This window comes from Callorhinchus milii, unplaced genomic scaffold (genome assembly GCF_018977255.1).
Source record: "Callorhinchus milii isolate IMCB2004 unplaced genomic scaffold, IMCB_Cmil_1.0 Scaffold2, whole genome shotgun sequence".
Classification (NCBI taxonomy): domain Eukaryota; kingdom Metazoa; phylum Chordata; class Chondrichthyes; order Chimaeriformes; family Callorhinchidae; genus Callorhinchus; species Callorhinchus milii.
In genome coordinates, this window is record NW_024704743.1 from 17795283 (window position 1) to 17809881 (window position 14599).

Here is a 14599-nt window from a genome sequence, read left to right on the forward strand (position 1 = left end):
TAAGAAAACTATTTTGTGGTAGTAGCATCACTTATAACTTAAATGTCATACTTCTCAAATGAGTTCTGCAGCAAATGTAAACAGGCAAATTATTTCTTATTGACTGTAACAAATTATTTTATGAGGTTTAATAACAAAGAAAACTGAAAAACGAAATGTTAAATTAGTGATCTAAAACACAGTAAAACTCTATCGCTTACCTCTTTGTACATTTGCATCTCATTCATAATACTATCATTGTATTCTTTTTGAAGCAGTTCAGTCTGTTGGTAAGCTACCGTCCTGCTAACATTCTCGACATGCTTGATGATTTTGTGGATGATATCAGTATCTGAAGCGATGGGATGTACATTTTCTTGCTTAAGTTCCCTTTCAATTTCAATCCACACCTCTGCTACCTAGTGTTAAAGCACCAGATTACAAATTAAACTGACATAACGTCATACTTTGACACAAGTAAAATATTATTCAATGTCTGATTTTACAAATCCTGCTTCAGCCAGGGGAGCTGGACAATCTAAGTTGCTAGCATTTTGAGGTCCTTGTGAGGGATATTAATATGTGGCCGATAGTTTTATTTTAAGAACGAAAACCTGCAAACCATAACAATTGACATTAATACAGTGCCATTCATGTTGGAATGACATCTCAAAGTGAGCTAGTGAAAGCATGGTCGAATATATAGATTTTAAGGTGGGTTTTGAGGTGGAGAGGGAGGGACAAAGAAGAGAGAAGAAATATGGGATGGAGTTGCAGAGTGTGTAGGCAGAAGGCTGAAAGCTCAACAACAAATGGTGGCACAGAGCGAGCAGAGGACATGAAGCAAGCTGGGGTGTTTGCTGATTGAACGGAGCAGCCAGGGCAGGAGGCTTGCAAAAGTAGGGTGGGGTGAAGCCATGGAGTCATCTGAATGTGAGGATGTTAGGATGAGAATCATGAATTTGATCTGCTGGGGAATAGAGATCCAGAAGAGCCCAGTGAGGATAGAAATTATGGGCTTTTAGAATTCATTAGAATATACTGCACAGAAACAGGCCATTCGACCCAACTGGTCTATATTTATGCATGTTTATACTCCACGAGTCTCCTCCTGCCCTTCCTCAACTAAGCCTTGAAGCGTAACCTTCTATTCCTTTCTCCCTCATGTACCTATCTAGCATTCCCTTAAATACATCTATGCAATTTGCCTCAAGAACTCCTTGTGGTAGCATGTTCCACATTCCCACTGCTCTCTGTGTGAAGAAATTTCTTTTAACTTCCCTATTTGATCTATTTCTGACTATTTTATATTGATGGCCTCTGGTTTTGGTCTCCCCATAAGTGGAAACATCTTCCCTATGTCTACCCTATCAAAACCTTTCATCATTTTAAACAACAACAACAAGATTCCATTTATAGAGCGCCTTTCACGTCGGGAGGACGTCCCAAGGCGCTGTACAGTTGGGTCAGGACCCGAGCAGGGGGGAAATGGTCAGGGTGAGGGGAGGGAGCGAGGAGGGGTAGAGAGTCGAGAGGGGAGCTAAAGGCGCGGTCAAAGAGAAAGGTCTTGAGACCGGCCTTGAAGGAGCAAAGGGAGGAGGCGGCGAAGGCACTGGGGGATAGAGTTCCAGAGCCTCGGGGCTGAGAGGCTGAAGGCCCGGCCACCGATGGTAGGGCGGTTGGGGCGGGGAATGTGGAGCAGACCGGAGCCAGAGGAACAGAGGGTACGCGCAGGTAGGTAGGGGGATAGTAGGTCAGAGAGGTAGGAGGGAGCAAGGCCGTGAATGGCCTTGTAGGTGAGGTTGAGGATCTTGAATTCGATCCTCTGGGGGATGGGGAGCCAGTGGAGGCGAGCGAGGGTGGGAGTGATGTGTTCCCGAAGCCTGGTGCGGGACAGTACACGAGCTGCAGAGTTCTGAATGACCTGCAGCTTGTGGAGGGAGGTGCCGGGAAGGCCGGCGAGGAGAGAGTTCCCATAGTCCAGCCTTGAGGTGATAAAGGTGTGGACCAGAGTTTCAGCAGCGTGAGGGTGAGGGAGTGCCGTAGTCTGGTGATATTCCAGAGGTGATGGAAGGCGGTGCCAGTTGTGGCGCAGATATGAGGGAGAAAGGACAGCTCAGGGTCGAACAGAACACAAGGTTCCTGACCGGCTTTGAGAGGTGGAGAGTGCAGCCTTGGATGCTGATGCTGTCAGCGCCAGAGGTGCGGAGGCGCTGACGTGAGCCAATCAGGAGGGCCTCAGTTTTACGCACGTTGAGCTGAAGAAGGTTGTCTCTCGTCCAGGCCTCGATGTCGGACAGGCAGCTGTCAGGACATCGGTGGTCGTGGAGTTGAGGGTAGAGGAGGAAAGGTAGAGTTGGGTGTCATCCGCATACATGTGGAAGTTAACCCCATGTCTGCGGATGATGTCACCACAGGGGGAGCATATAGAGGGTGAAGAGAAGGGGACCGAGGACAGAGCCCTGAGGGACACCACACGAGACAGTGCGGGGACTGGAGGAAAAGCCATTCGTGGAAACAAAGTGAAGACGATGGGAGAGGTACGACCTAAACCACTCAAGGACAGGGCCTTGAAGGTTGAGGTGGGAGGACAAGCGGTGGAGGAGGATAGCATGGTCGACCGTGTCGGTAAAGACCTCTATCAGGTCACCCCTTACCCTTACCCTCCTCTTTTCAAGAGAAGAGTCCAAGTATGTTCAACCTTTCCTGATAGGTATAACTTGTCAGTTCTGGGATCATCCTTGTAAATCTCCTTTGCACCCTCTCCAGTGCCTCTATATCCCTTCTATAATGTGGGGACCAGAACTGCACACAGTATTCTAAGTGTGGTCTAACCAAGGTTCTGTAGAAATTTACCATAATTTCCCTGCTTTTCATTTATATCCCTCTAGAAATGAACCCCAATGTCTGGTTTGCCTTTTTTATGACCTTATTAACCTCCTTTGCTACTTTTAGTGAACTGTGTATGTGTAACCCTAGGTCCGTTTGCTCCTCTACCCCATTTAGGTTTTTATTTTCCAGGATTTATGTGACTTCCTTATTCCTTCTACCAAAATGTACCACCTCACACTTTTCTACATTGAAATGCATTTGCCATTTAAATGTCCATTCAGCAAGTTTATTAATATCTTGCTTTTTAATTTGTGGCAGGCCTCCTCTGTATTAACTACTCCCCCCAATTTGGTGTCGTCTGCAAGTCTTTAAATTCTACTGCTGATTCCCAAATCCAAATCATTAAGGTATATGGTAGTCCAATACCGATCCTTGTGGAACACCACTGCCCACCCTTGCCAATCTGAGTAGCTACCCTGTACCTCTACTCTCTTTCTCTTTGTTTTGAAGCCAACTTTCTATCCATTTTGCTATTTTTCCCCTGACTCCATATGCTCTGACCTTATTCATTAGTCTATTATGTGGTACCATATCGAACACATTTTGGAAATCTAAATATATTACATCTACCGCATTATTCTTGTCTACTCTTTTTGTTATCCCTTCAAAGAATTCAATGAGGTTGGTCAACCATGACCTTCCTTTTTGAAATTCGTGCTGACTGTTTTCCATTTCTCGATGTTTTTCTATTACCTCCTTCAATAAGGATTTCATTATATTTCCTACAACCGATGTTAACCTGACAGGTCTATAGATCCCTGGGCTTGTTCTATTTCCCTTCTTAAACATAGGTATAACATTAGCTATCCTCCAGTCCTCTGGCACTACTCCCTTTTCTAGTGAGTATTTTAGAACCTGGTGTGGGGAGGACACTGGCTATGAAGTTGTGAATGGTTTACAGCTTATGTAGAGCAGCTGGGAAGTCAGTGAGCAGGCTAGTGAATCTGGATGTGATGAAGGTTCAATGAGGGTGTCAGTTTGCTGTGGGAGAAGTAGTGGTGGAAACGGGTGATCTTGCGGTTGTGAAGGAAAACAGAGTGAGTGAGGGCATTGAAGCAATGTTTGAAGGATAGTTGGGAGTCGAAAAAGTCACCAAAATTCTGCAATCGAGTGGGGAAGAGAGAGTTGAAGGGGTTGAAGAAGGAGTGAATAGAGGCTGGGCTGGTTGGGGGGGGGGGCAGGACAGGGAAGAGGGGCAGGGGGAGCGATGCATGTAGAGGCAACTGAATTATTACATTTTTGAATCAAGGAAATTCGTCACCTCCTTACATTTGGAGTTGAAGGCAAGCATGGAAGGAGCATGTGACATACACACACACACATACATGCATAGCTTATACCAGAGAGTAGAGGTAGCTTTGTATCAGGGATTTTGCGGGGGTAAGAGCAGTTCAGGATTTGATAGAAAGAAGAACGTTGAGGTTGGTGGTGGAGGGTTGTGCTCAGAACGTTGAGCGAGGAGATAAGGTCATGTTGCTAGGCTTCCTGGCAGAATGATAAGGAAAATAAAGAAGTGGTTTGAGATGGCTTTGTTGACGATATTAGAGATATGGAAGCCCTAAGGTCATCTAAACTATATTCTTCGAAACAAGGTTGAGGGGGTGGCCGTGAATTTGGATGAGGGAGATGATGTAAAGGGTGAGGTTGAAGAAGTAGAGGGAGGGGAAGAAGTTAGCAAAAGTAGAGCATCCAAGGTGAGAACATACTCAAAGCAGAAGCTGAGGAAGAACAGGAGGGAGAAATGTGCCATTATCCAGGGAGTGGATGCTGTGACAAGTGACAGAGGAGTTTGCAGAAGGAGGCAGGGGTGGGGCGGGGAGGGGGAGTGTGTAGGAGGAGAATCAGCAAGAGTGGTGATGTGGTTGAGCAAGGAGATGTTTGCTCCAAGGGTGTGTGTTGAGTAGCCTGACAGCAAGATCGGGAGATGGGGAAATTGGGGTGGCTGCTTTGCGAGTTATTGGTTAGTTAGTGGTGGGCAGAGAATGTCCGTGCTGGCCTAGAGGAAGATCCAAAGTGGAAGAAGAGGTCATTTAAACTATGTTCTTCATTACAGAATCCTGCACAGTATTTAACTCAGTCTCTTGGACAAGGGAGGACCTATCAATCTGGATAAAAATGTTTGCAATCAGAACAAAACTACCAAACTACCGATTAAAATGAATTGAGAGATCCCAGCAATAATGGTTGGTAATAGGAGGGCTTCCCTACTTTAGGAGACCTTTTTGAGGTTGGCCTGAGCTCACCCAAAGGTTTCCAACCCATTAAGTAATATCAATGTAGTCCTTCTGCAAGTCTTCTGAGTCAACGGACCCAGAAAAATACAGATAACTGAAAGAAAAGGTCAATTAAATGAAACTCCGCAGGCTCAATGTTTAATATGTTGCATAGCAAGTGAAATGTAGTTCGTATTAAAATTAATTCATCCTCCTCTTATTTTCCTATTGTCAATTAATCTGCACGACTAGCCTCCGGGTTCTCCAGTTGCAAGGCCAGGAGACTTGTTTAGAACTTCCTCCTCATAATGCCCAACAGGGCAAGATAAATGAAGTGTCAATCTTTTTACTAGGACAACCTCCCCGAGAATAGATATAGCTCATTCCTCGAGGCCAGGGGTTTTTGTGTCACCAATTTTATGAATCATTTGTGACCACAGTGACATAAAAAGGAGCAACATTGCCTACTTCCACCACTATCTCTTCCCTCAGGCTGCTGAGACCCTCATCCATGCCTTCATTACGTCCAGGCTTGACTGTGCTAATTAACTCTCTGCTCAGCGGACTTCCCAATTCTTCCTTCCACAAGATGCAGATTATTCAGAACTTTTCAGCTTTTGTCCTCTCCCGTACTAAACTCTGTGAGCCTATGATCCCCATCCTTGTTCACCTTCACTGGCTCCCCATCCCTCAGAGAAACGAGTTCAAGATCCTTGTCCTTAACTTTAAAGCCCTCCATGGTCTTGCTCCTCTGTGACCTACTAAACTTTTGCAAACTTGTCCACTGCCTCCACTCAGTGGGCACTCTCTCGACATCCCTCGCCCGGCCCACTCCACCATCGGTGATTGGGTCTTCAGCCCCACCCTCTGAAACTCCATCCTGGAGTCCCTCCGGCTTGACCCCTCTCGTGCCTCCTTCCAGGCTCATCTCAAGACCTTCTTCTTCGGCCGTGTCTTCAGTCATCTTCCCACCCCTTTGCCATCCACCCCTCTTGATTCCAACCCCAGCTCGGGATCAAACCCTTCACTGTCCAGCGCCTTAGGGTGCCGCCCCCACTGACGTGATTTATATGTAAGTGTGATTTGATATTGTTGTTGTCTACATCAAGTTTCTGATGATAACAAAATTATGTTAACGAAACCTTAACTGGTGGTGAGTGAAGGTTTACTTAAACTGGAGATATCCTGGCTTAGGTCCTAACTGAATGTTTACTTCAAAATTGATTCTAAAGCTTAAATTAGGAAAAAATACCATGAATCCGAAGTTTAAAAACAATGAAGTAATAGATGAGGTTTAATTTTGTTCCTTTGTAAAAACAGAAATGTTGTGATAATGCTAAATTTAAATTCCTATCAATTTATTGTACTATTTGTTGTAATTTAACTTAGCTGTGGTTGGGTTTGAATCTCTCCTGCAGAGGGTGTGCCATGTGTTAAGGCTTCCTTTGTTCAGCTACTGGAACACATGAAGGAGTTTCCCTCCCTTTTATAGCTTCTGACTGACTTGTACAGATTGGCAATGAACTGAGCAGAGGATCTAACCTGCAGACCTCTAACTGTGTATTACCCCTTCAACACCGAGTTACACGATTTACAAATAAAGCTATAGTATAAGATCCTGGTCCTCACCTTCAAATCTCTCCATAGTCTTGCTCCCTCCTACCTCTGCGACCTCCTAACCCCCTACCATCCTGCCCGTTCCCTCCGCTCAGCGGGCTCTGGCCTGCTTCATGGCCCTGTGTCGCCCGCCCCACCAATGGCGGGCGAGTCTTCTGCCACTCTGCCCCCACCCTCTGGAACTCCATCCCACAGTCCCTCTGTTTCGCCCCCTCCTTTGCCTCCTTCAAGACCCATCTCAAGGTCCTCCTTTTCAACTGTGCTTTCGATCACCCTGCTTCCCCATCCACCCTCCACGATCCCCAGCTCAGGTCCGAAGCACTGATTGTCCAGCGCCTTGGGATATCCTCCTGACATGAAAATCAGTATACAAATGTATTTTTGTTGTTGTTGTTGTAGTAAAAATATTGTATATTTGTTCCAAATGAATATTTTAAGCATAAAAGTTCATAAGTCCACGTAAACAAGTAATTTCAAGAGTTTAAATATTGAATAAAAAGGTGAAGATCAAAAGCTTTCTATTAGATCCCAATTAAACAAGTATACATCTTGCTGATTAATAAATCAATTTTAGAAACCCATAACTAAATATGAAATTGTATAATATTAAAACAATAAATTAGCTTGGCTAAACTGGTAATGGCTTAGAAATCTGCATGTAGATTTCAACATGATTGGGACATTCCAAACCTATACTGGATAAAACAAACAAACAGACAGGAAACAGTATGTGGAACATCTATTGTGGGATATTACCTGAATATCAGTCCTTGTGGAATACTGTACCATTCGGAGCGTTAATGACATTGTCAAACTTGTCTGCTTTATAGACTATCACATTTCTAATTATTCTAAAACATGTTACCTTGAAGTCCAGATATCGCTGTATGATGTCAAGTGTGATATAATCCCGTTCACACAAAGATAGATCTTGAAAACCTTAGAAGACACATTTATAGATCATTTATACATAAACTGAATTATGATTTAACTGCATTTCATCACTGCAATATAAAACAAAATTACATTAAAGTTCCCACTTTGATCTGCATTCCCTTTGCCCATGAGTCTTTATGTGGATAAGATTGCCACGATTAAGTTAACACAAATATACTATCTTAATCACACTTGGTTCCTGCAATATCATGCCCCATATCTAATTCCTTATGTTCAAGTATCTAATAAGTATTGAAATAATACTTTTGTAGTGCTGGATTAGAAGTTCATTTTAAGTACAGGTTATCAGTATACACCTGTTACGTAACATGTATGATTATGTAATTTACCAATTTTGTGAATGAACCTTTGGCATGTTCAATAAGATTGTATTTGGATTACTTTCTTACCTAATTTACAGAAAATGGAATATATCTTTGCCCTTAGATTTTCAGACACATCGATCACCGCAGCACTCTGGGTTTTGGCTGGCAATGAAACTATTCCTTGCTGCTCCTGGATAATCCCAATAAGAGGCTTCTTTGCATCTGGATTGGTTAAAGACCACAGCGTCATACAATAATAATAATAATAATCCTTGCATTTGATATAGCGCTTTTCACGTCGGGAGGACGTCCCAAAGCGCTTCACAGAACACACTGTAAAGTGAATGGACTGTATATTTGTGGGCGAACGCGGCAGCCAATTGCGCACAGCAATGTCCACAAACAGTCGTAGATTGAAAATGACCAATTTATTATTATTATTATTAGGATTCCCCTATACCTGGAGGCCAGAACCCTGGGAGAAACCGGTTGAGGTTTTACGTGCGAGACGGGACGCTGGATTTATTTTATCGCAGGGCAAGAAATATCACACACTGACGTACTTAACAACGGGCTCAACGCTGCAGCCAGAAGGTACGCAAGGCTCAGTGTTTCAGGGGAACAAGAAAAGGAACAGATCAAGAGGAAAGAAAGCGATGTAGAGACAAGCGGTTACCTCAACTACATTTATTAATAATACTAATCCTTGTATTTGATATTACATCCCTTCTCTTTTCAAACAGTGCCATGGGATCTTTAACATTCATCTAAAAAGGCAGATAGCACTTTGGTTTAACGCCTCATTCTAAAGATGTCACTTCCGACATTGCTGCAGTCCCCTAACAATTCATTGGAGAGTCAGGTAAACTATGAGCTCCAAGTCCCGATGTGGTGCTTGAATTTACAACCTTCTAACCCAGAGGTAATAGTGCTACCAACTGAGGCAGGGTTACCCAGGAGTAATTAACAAATATTAATCTACTAACTGAATACAAAAAAATTATGTTCACCTTATCAAACCCTGTCAAAATTTTAAACATCCCTGTTGGGTCCTCCCTCAATTGTCTGATCTCTAGGGAAAATGCCCTAAGATGACCAGTCTTTCTTGATAGTTGTTTCCAATTATCCTTGGTAACATCTGAGTAAATGTATGCTGCACTCTCTCCATTGCCACGATATCCTTGGTGACGAGAGCTATAGACAGTATCCAAATGTGGTGCAACCAAAGTTTAATGCAAATTTAACATGTTTTTTGCATTCTATTCCTCTGGGCACAAAGATCATATTGGCTTTACCAACTCTTTCTGTTCAGGCTGTAAATGTGATCCTGACCTTCCAGAGTTAAGCACGCAACATCGCCTCCCATTTATCACCCCACCCAGCTCTCTCCCTCTTCAGCTTCCTACACTGTTCCAGCCAATCTTTAAGTAGTACAATATTTCTTCCTTATGAAATCTTGAGCTTTCAGGCCAAAATATCAATTTTCAGATAATTAAATCTTAGTTTCCCTTCTGCTCTATTTCCCATATACCCCCCACCCTCTTTTGTTCATGTCTAAATCTTATCTATATTTCACTCTTTCCATCTCCATATTCGTTCCTCATTCTTCCTCAATTGAGCAAATGCAGGTTTTGGAGAAGGTGAGAAATCAGTTACAGGTGGTGACAAGTATTGGTGAGTTTCCTTGTGGATTTCTGCCACTTTACCTGCTTTTCCAGCTGATTATCTCTTGAACACAACAATCAACCACGGAGCAGATTGTAATTTCATTTCGGGCTACATTATGACAATCTTTCTGAACAGTTGTTGTCTTTGCCTTCTCTTTGATTCACCACTTGTTTTTATATAGGTGTTAACCATTCTCTAGAGTGTGGTGGCATGATAAAATCGATGTGTAAATAATTAAGCACTATTTGCAAGATTGTTTCTAAATATGTTAGCGCACTCACCTACAATCCTCCCTAGTTCATCTCGCTTTACTTTCATCTCTTTCTCGTCTTGTCTCCAAAGTTTTAATAGAAGACTATCAGCTGTCAGATTCTTCGCTCCACGCCAAACATGTATGTGTAAAGGTGTTTTTGGGTTGTCACAAAACTCGAGTAAGACTCCAAGGATCAAATTCTGCATGTTCTTTGGGCTCGACTTTCATGGAAAGATGGAAAAGTTTTACTTAAACCGTTCAACCAAATAATTTTACAAAGTTAACAAAGATTTCAATGACGTAAGGCAAGCATTTTGTAAGGAACTTAAGGGTATAAGACACCATTAATAATGGAAATTTTTAAATGTTGCCAAGTACCTTATAATAATTTGGCAAAGATTAGAGAAAAAAGTACATTGCAGATTTAAAAGATTAAATACTCTGGAGATCTCCAGTCCTATGGAAGTGCAACCTGTGGACTTCTGCCATCTATAGGAATGTTACTGGCACAACAGTAAATGATCTAATGGGATTTTATACTGTAAAATGTTCAGCATTCTGAGATGCTAAATTATGTTAAGGCTTCTATGCAAATTGTTGTTATTAGACAGTGTACTTACTTCAAGTAAATCCAGGAGAAAAAAAATACCCTCTTTTTCCAGGAAGAATATCTTCTGTAGTATAGCAGCCAATGATGCAGCACCTACAATATATATAAAATAGACTTCTTTTTCCAATTTCTGTGACTGATCTTAGTAATTTTTAAAAAATTATCAATATAAGTGTTACAGAAAGGTACTATATCAATACCAGCCAGTTATTGATGCCTATTTCCCAACTCTAGATTTATTTGAAGGAAGACTACGAATGGGGAATCATCTTTGAGATTCATCCACACTTGTGACTTCTGGAGTCCTGTAGCTCAGTGGTTAGAGCGCTCGCCTCGCAAGTGAGAAACCGGCAGAGTGAAATATTGGGCAAGTTTCCTTACTCCACACGCTTCTGTTTACCTAGCACTAAGTTGGAACCCGGTTGTTTGTCGATTGGCAATCACTTTTCCGGGGGCAATGATTCCTTCAAAAAATAATAATAAAGTGGTCACTTTAATCCCCGACTGTTCTTGGACACTGCTGGGTGCAATTGGCTGTTGCGTTTCATCCATAGAATATACAGTGAATTCACTTTACAGTATATTCTGTGAAGCGCTTTGAAACATCTCAAAGACATGATAAGGCGCCAAATTAAATGCAAGGATTATTATTATTATTATTAATATCAGTCGAGACTGAGTCCAAAGTCCTGACACAGGCTTGAACTGACAAACTTCTGACTCAAAGGTGAGAGTGTTATCAACTGAGCCATGCTGGTAAGCTATAGCTGAGATGAAAAATTATAAATGGGCAATTAAGCAGAATATAGCAACATACAGCCTACGGATTCATCCGCATAGCCTCCTGTTTGTGAATGATCAGTCACTTGAACTACCTGATCATCTGTCATTACATATTTAACACAATGCGCATGTGAAATGTTCCAATACCTAACAGAATAACCAGTACTTTGAGTACTGATTAGTGTACAATACAGTGCAATTTAACTTAAGGTGTAATAGGTATCAGTATAAGACAAAAACATACACTCACCAGACACAGTCAACTGAAGCCAGAACAAGTCTATTGTGACCCAGACCACTGTAAAACTTAACCGGGTCCATCTTCAGTAACATGATCAATACCTCTACTCCATCAGCACCAAACAATTCCTAATGTCAAAGGCAAAATAAATAACCTTTTTGTATTAATATTGTAGTTTGCTATATATATGTATGTTGTTAATACATTATTAATATTTAGCAGCCTTCAGATCAAACAATTTCGTTTTGAATGGCTACATATATATTTTGAAGATAACAGTATTCGTTATGTGCATTACTTGCTTTTGTACAATTCATGAAATCTAATAATTCAAAACTCTGTTGTCCATATCCTCACTCGTACCAAATTCCGTATCCCCATCACTCCAGTCCTCTCCAAGCTCCACTGTTCCCTATTGCTGAATGGATTGATTTCAAGATCCTCGCAAACCTCTTCAATCCCGAGCACCTCCCAACCTGCCTATCTCCCACTTGTCCAACCACCTCCTTCGTATTTTGTAATGAAGGCATAAAAGTCAAACAGTTCAATTGTCAAATGAACCACTGAAAAAAATCACATTTCAATTACCTATAACCTAGGCCAATAGAAAAATGCGGAAATATTTGCCCATATTTTGCGGAAAATTGCGGGGGTTGTTGGTGCTATTGAGAAACATTTTACTGCCAAACTACATTATTTCACTTTATTGATAAAACTAAACATAAGGAAATAACACATATTAGATTGTTGCAAAAATTTTTTTAATATAATCTGGGTGGCCCTTTTTTTGGGGTGGGGAGGGGAACACCAATGAGGCTACAGGAGCTCACCACCTCCTGCCTCTCAGGGCGGTACCACACACAAACCCAAAGATCCAGAAAGAGAGACACACACAGATACAGAGAGAGACACACATACTCAGGCACAGAGAGACACACATACTCAGGCACAGAGAGACACACACATTCACTGACAGACACACATTCTCAGAGAGCGAGAGACACACACATGCACTCATAGACACAAAGAAATATACGCACGCACAGTCAGAGGGGAGACACACATACACATTCACACAGAGACACTCAGAAACACACACGCATCATAGAATTATACAGCACAGGAGGCCATTCGGCCCATCGGTCTGTGCTGGACATATAAGAGACACAGGCAGACACACTCACAAATGTACATAGAGGTGAGAGACACATAGATACACTCACACAGAGACACTCATAAACAAACCACACACAGGAGAGAGACACACTATAACTATAACCTATAACCAGTTAGCTGTTTAAGATCTATCCAGTGATTTATTTTCTGTGTACTCAAATTGGAACAAAATGTTTAATTTTTTTAAGTAAAACTATAAATACTATGAGTTGTAAAAGAGTGTTCAATATCTCTATTTGTTAAATATATGTAAATAAATGTAAATATATATATTTAACAAATCAATTTGCTGCTGGGTTTTGCCCACAAATATACAGTCAATACACTTTATAGTATATTCTGTGAAGTGCTTTGAGACATCTAGAAGATGTGAAAAGCGCTATATCAAATGCAAAGATTATTATATTATAATCCTTGCATTTGATATAGTGCCTTACAGTGTAAAATCATGTCAAAGTGCTTCACAGGAATTACTGTAAAGTGAGGCAACTGTGTATTTGTACATAAATGTGGCAGCTGATGTGGTATGTGGTAGCCATGAAATGAACGACCAAATTTATTGGGGGGATTGTTGGCCAGGATACTGGGAGAAACTCCCTCCAATTTATGAATAGTGCCATGGAATTTTTAATGTCCGCCAGAACAGGCAGACAGGATCTCAGATTAACATCTAATCTGAAGGACAGCACCTCCAACAATGCTGTGCTTCCCCAGCGCTATAATACTGTTTTTACTTTATTTACCCACCTTTCTGTGGATATCATTTTCACAAATGGCAGACAAGATGATGAGGATGTCAGTCTGCATTGAAATGAGCGTTTTGTTTTCTTCCTTCTTGCTGTTTACCATGTTGATGAGAATTCCTAATTAAAATTAAAACTAATAATAACACGAATAATCCTTGCATTGCGACTCAAAGCGCTTCACAGGATATACTGTAAAGTGGAGTGACTGTGCTTTAATTGTGGGTGAAATACGGCAGCTGATTTTGCACACAGCAATGTCCGATAATCAGCCATGGAATGGGTGAACAATTTTATTTGAGAGATTGTTGGCCAGGACACTAGGAGAAACTCCTTTCCCTTTTCGAATCGTGCCATGGAATCTTTAATGTCCACTCGAATGGGCAAATGGGATCTCAAGTTTAACGTCTCATCTGAAGGCTGGCATCTCCGGCAATGTACACACGCCCCCCCAAAAAATGGACTTTAGCCAACAAAAATGGAAATTAACCATTAACCCAAAACAAATAATGAAAATATTTCTATTTTTAGTGTTCACCATGCGATAAACCGTATTGTGCCTTAATGAATCCCTTCAAATGCTAAAAGAGACCATATTTGGGATTAAAGTTATACTGTACCTAGTAGCTGCTGAATGGCTCCTTGGTCACTTAAATTTTGGTTTACTATTTCTTCACCAAGGGATGACATTGACCTCAGAAGTCTTAGACAGTAGTACATTTGAACTTGTTTATTGCCAGAGCCACTAGCACCATGGAACAAATTGCCTTTACCAATGCATGGATCTGGGAGGATGAAAAAGAACAATGAGGGTGAGACTTTGGCCTATCTATAGGTTTCTTCTGAACAACCTAACTTGCAGTTTACTTTGGCTAATAATTTTTTTTGATTTTCAAAGCGTAGGGTTTCAACATTAATCAGCATGTTTAACCTTAAAACACCTTATGGCTACTATGAGTGACAGCAAAAGACTCTCAGGACTAATTTCATATTGCAATGAATCACATCTGCCAATGCAAAATGGTCCATATTAATATTTTCTTTATTTCCTGATTGTTAAACATGAATTATTTTCTTCAATTTTTACTTTTAGCCACTTTTATATTTACATAGACGGTACAGCACGGAAACAGGCCAGTCAGCCCAACCAGTCTGTGGAAGT

At 41.5% G+C, this 14599-nt stretch overlaps 1 protein-coding gene across 1 annotated transcript in view; it reads right to left on the reverse strand.

The window, feature by feature from the left end:
* Positions 1-14599, reverse strand: part of LOC103181567 (cilia- and flagella-associated protein 69) — a 31638-nt gene that overhangs the window by 2630 nt on the left and 14409 nt on the right. The window contains 9 exon segments of the mRNA XM_007898166.2: positions 201-398; positions 7567-7640; positions 8048-8185; positions 9913-10105; positions 10505-10549; positions 10551-10587; positions 11528-11646; positions 13442-13557; positions 14058-14222. Coding sequence (XP_007896357.1) covers positions 201-398; positions 7567-7640; positions 8048-8185; positions 9913-10105; positions 10505-10549; positions 10551-10587; positions 11528-11646; positions 13442-13557; positions 14058-14222 — 1085 coding nt within the window.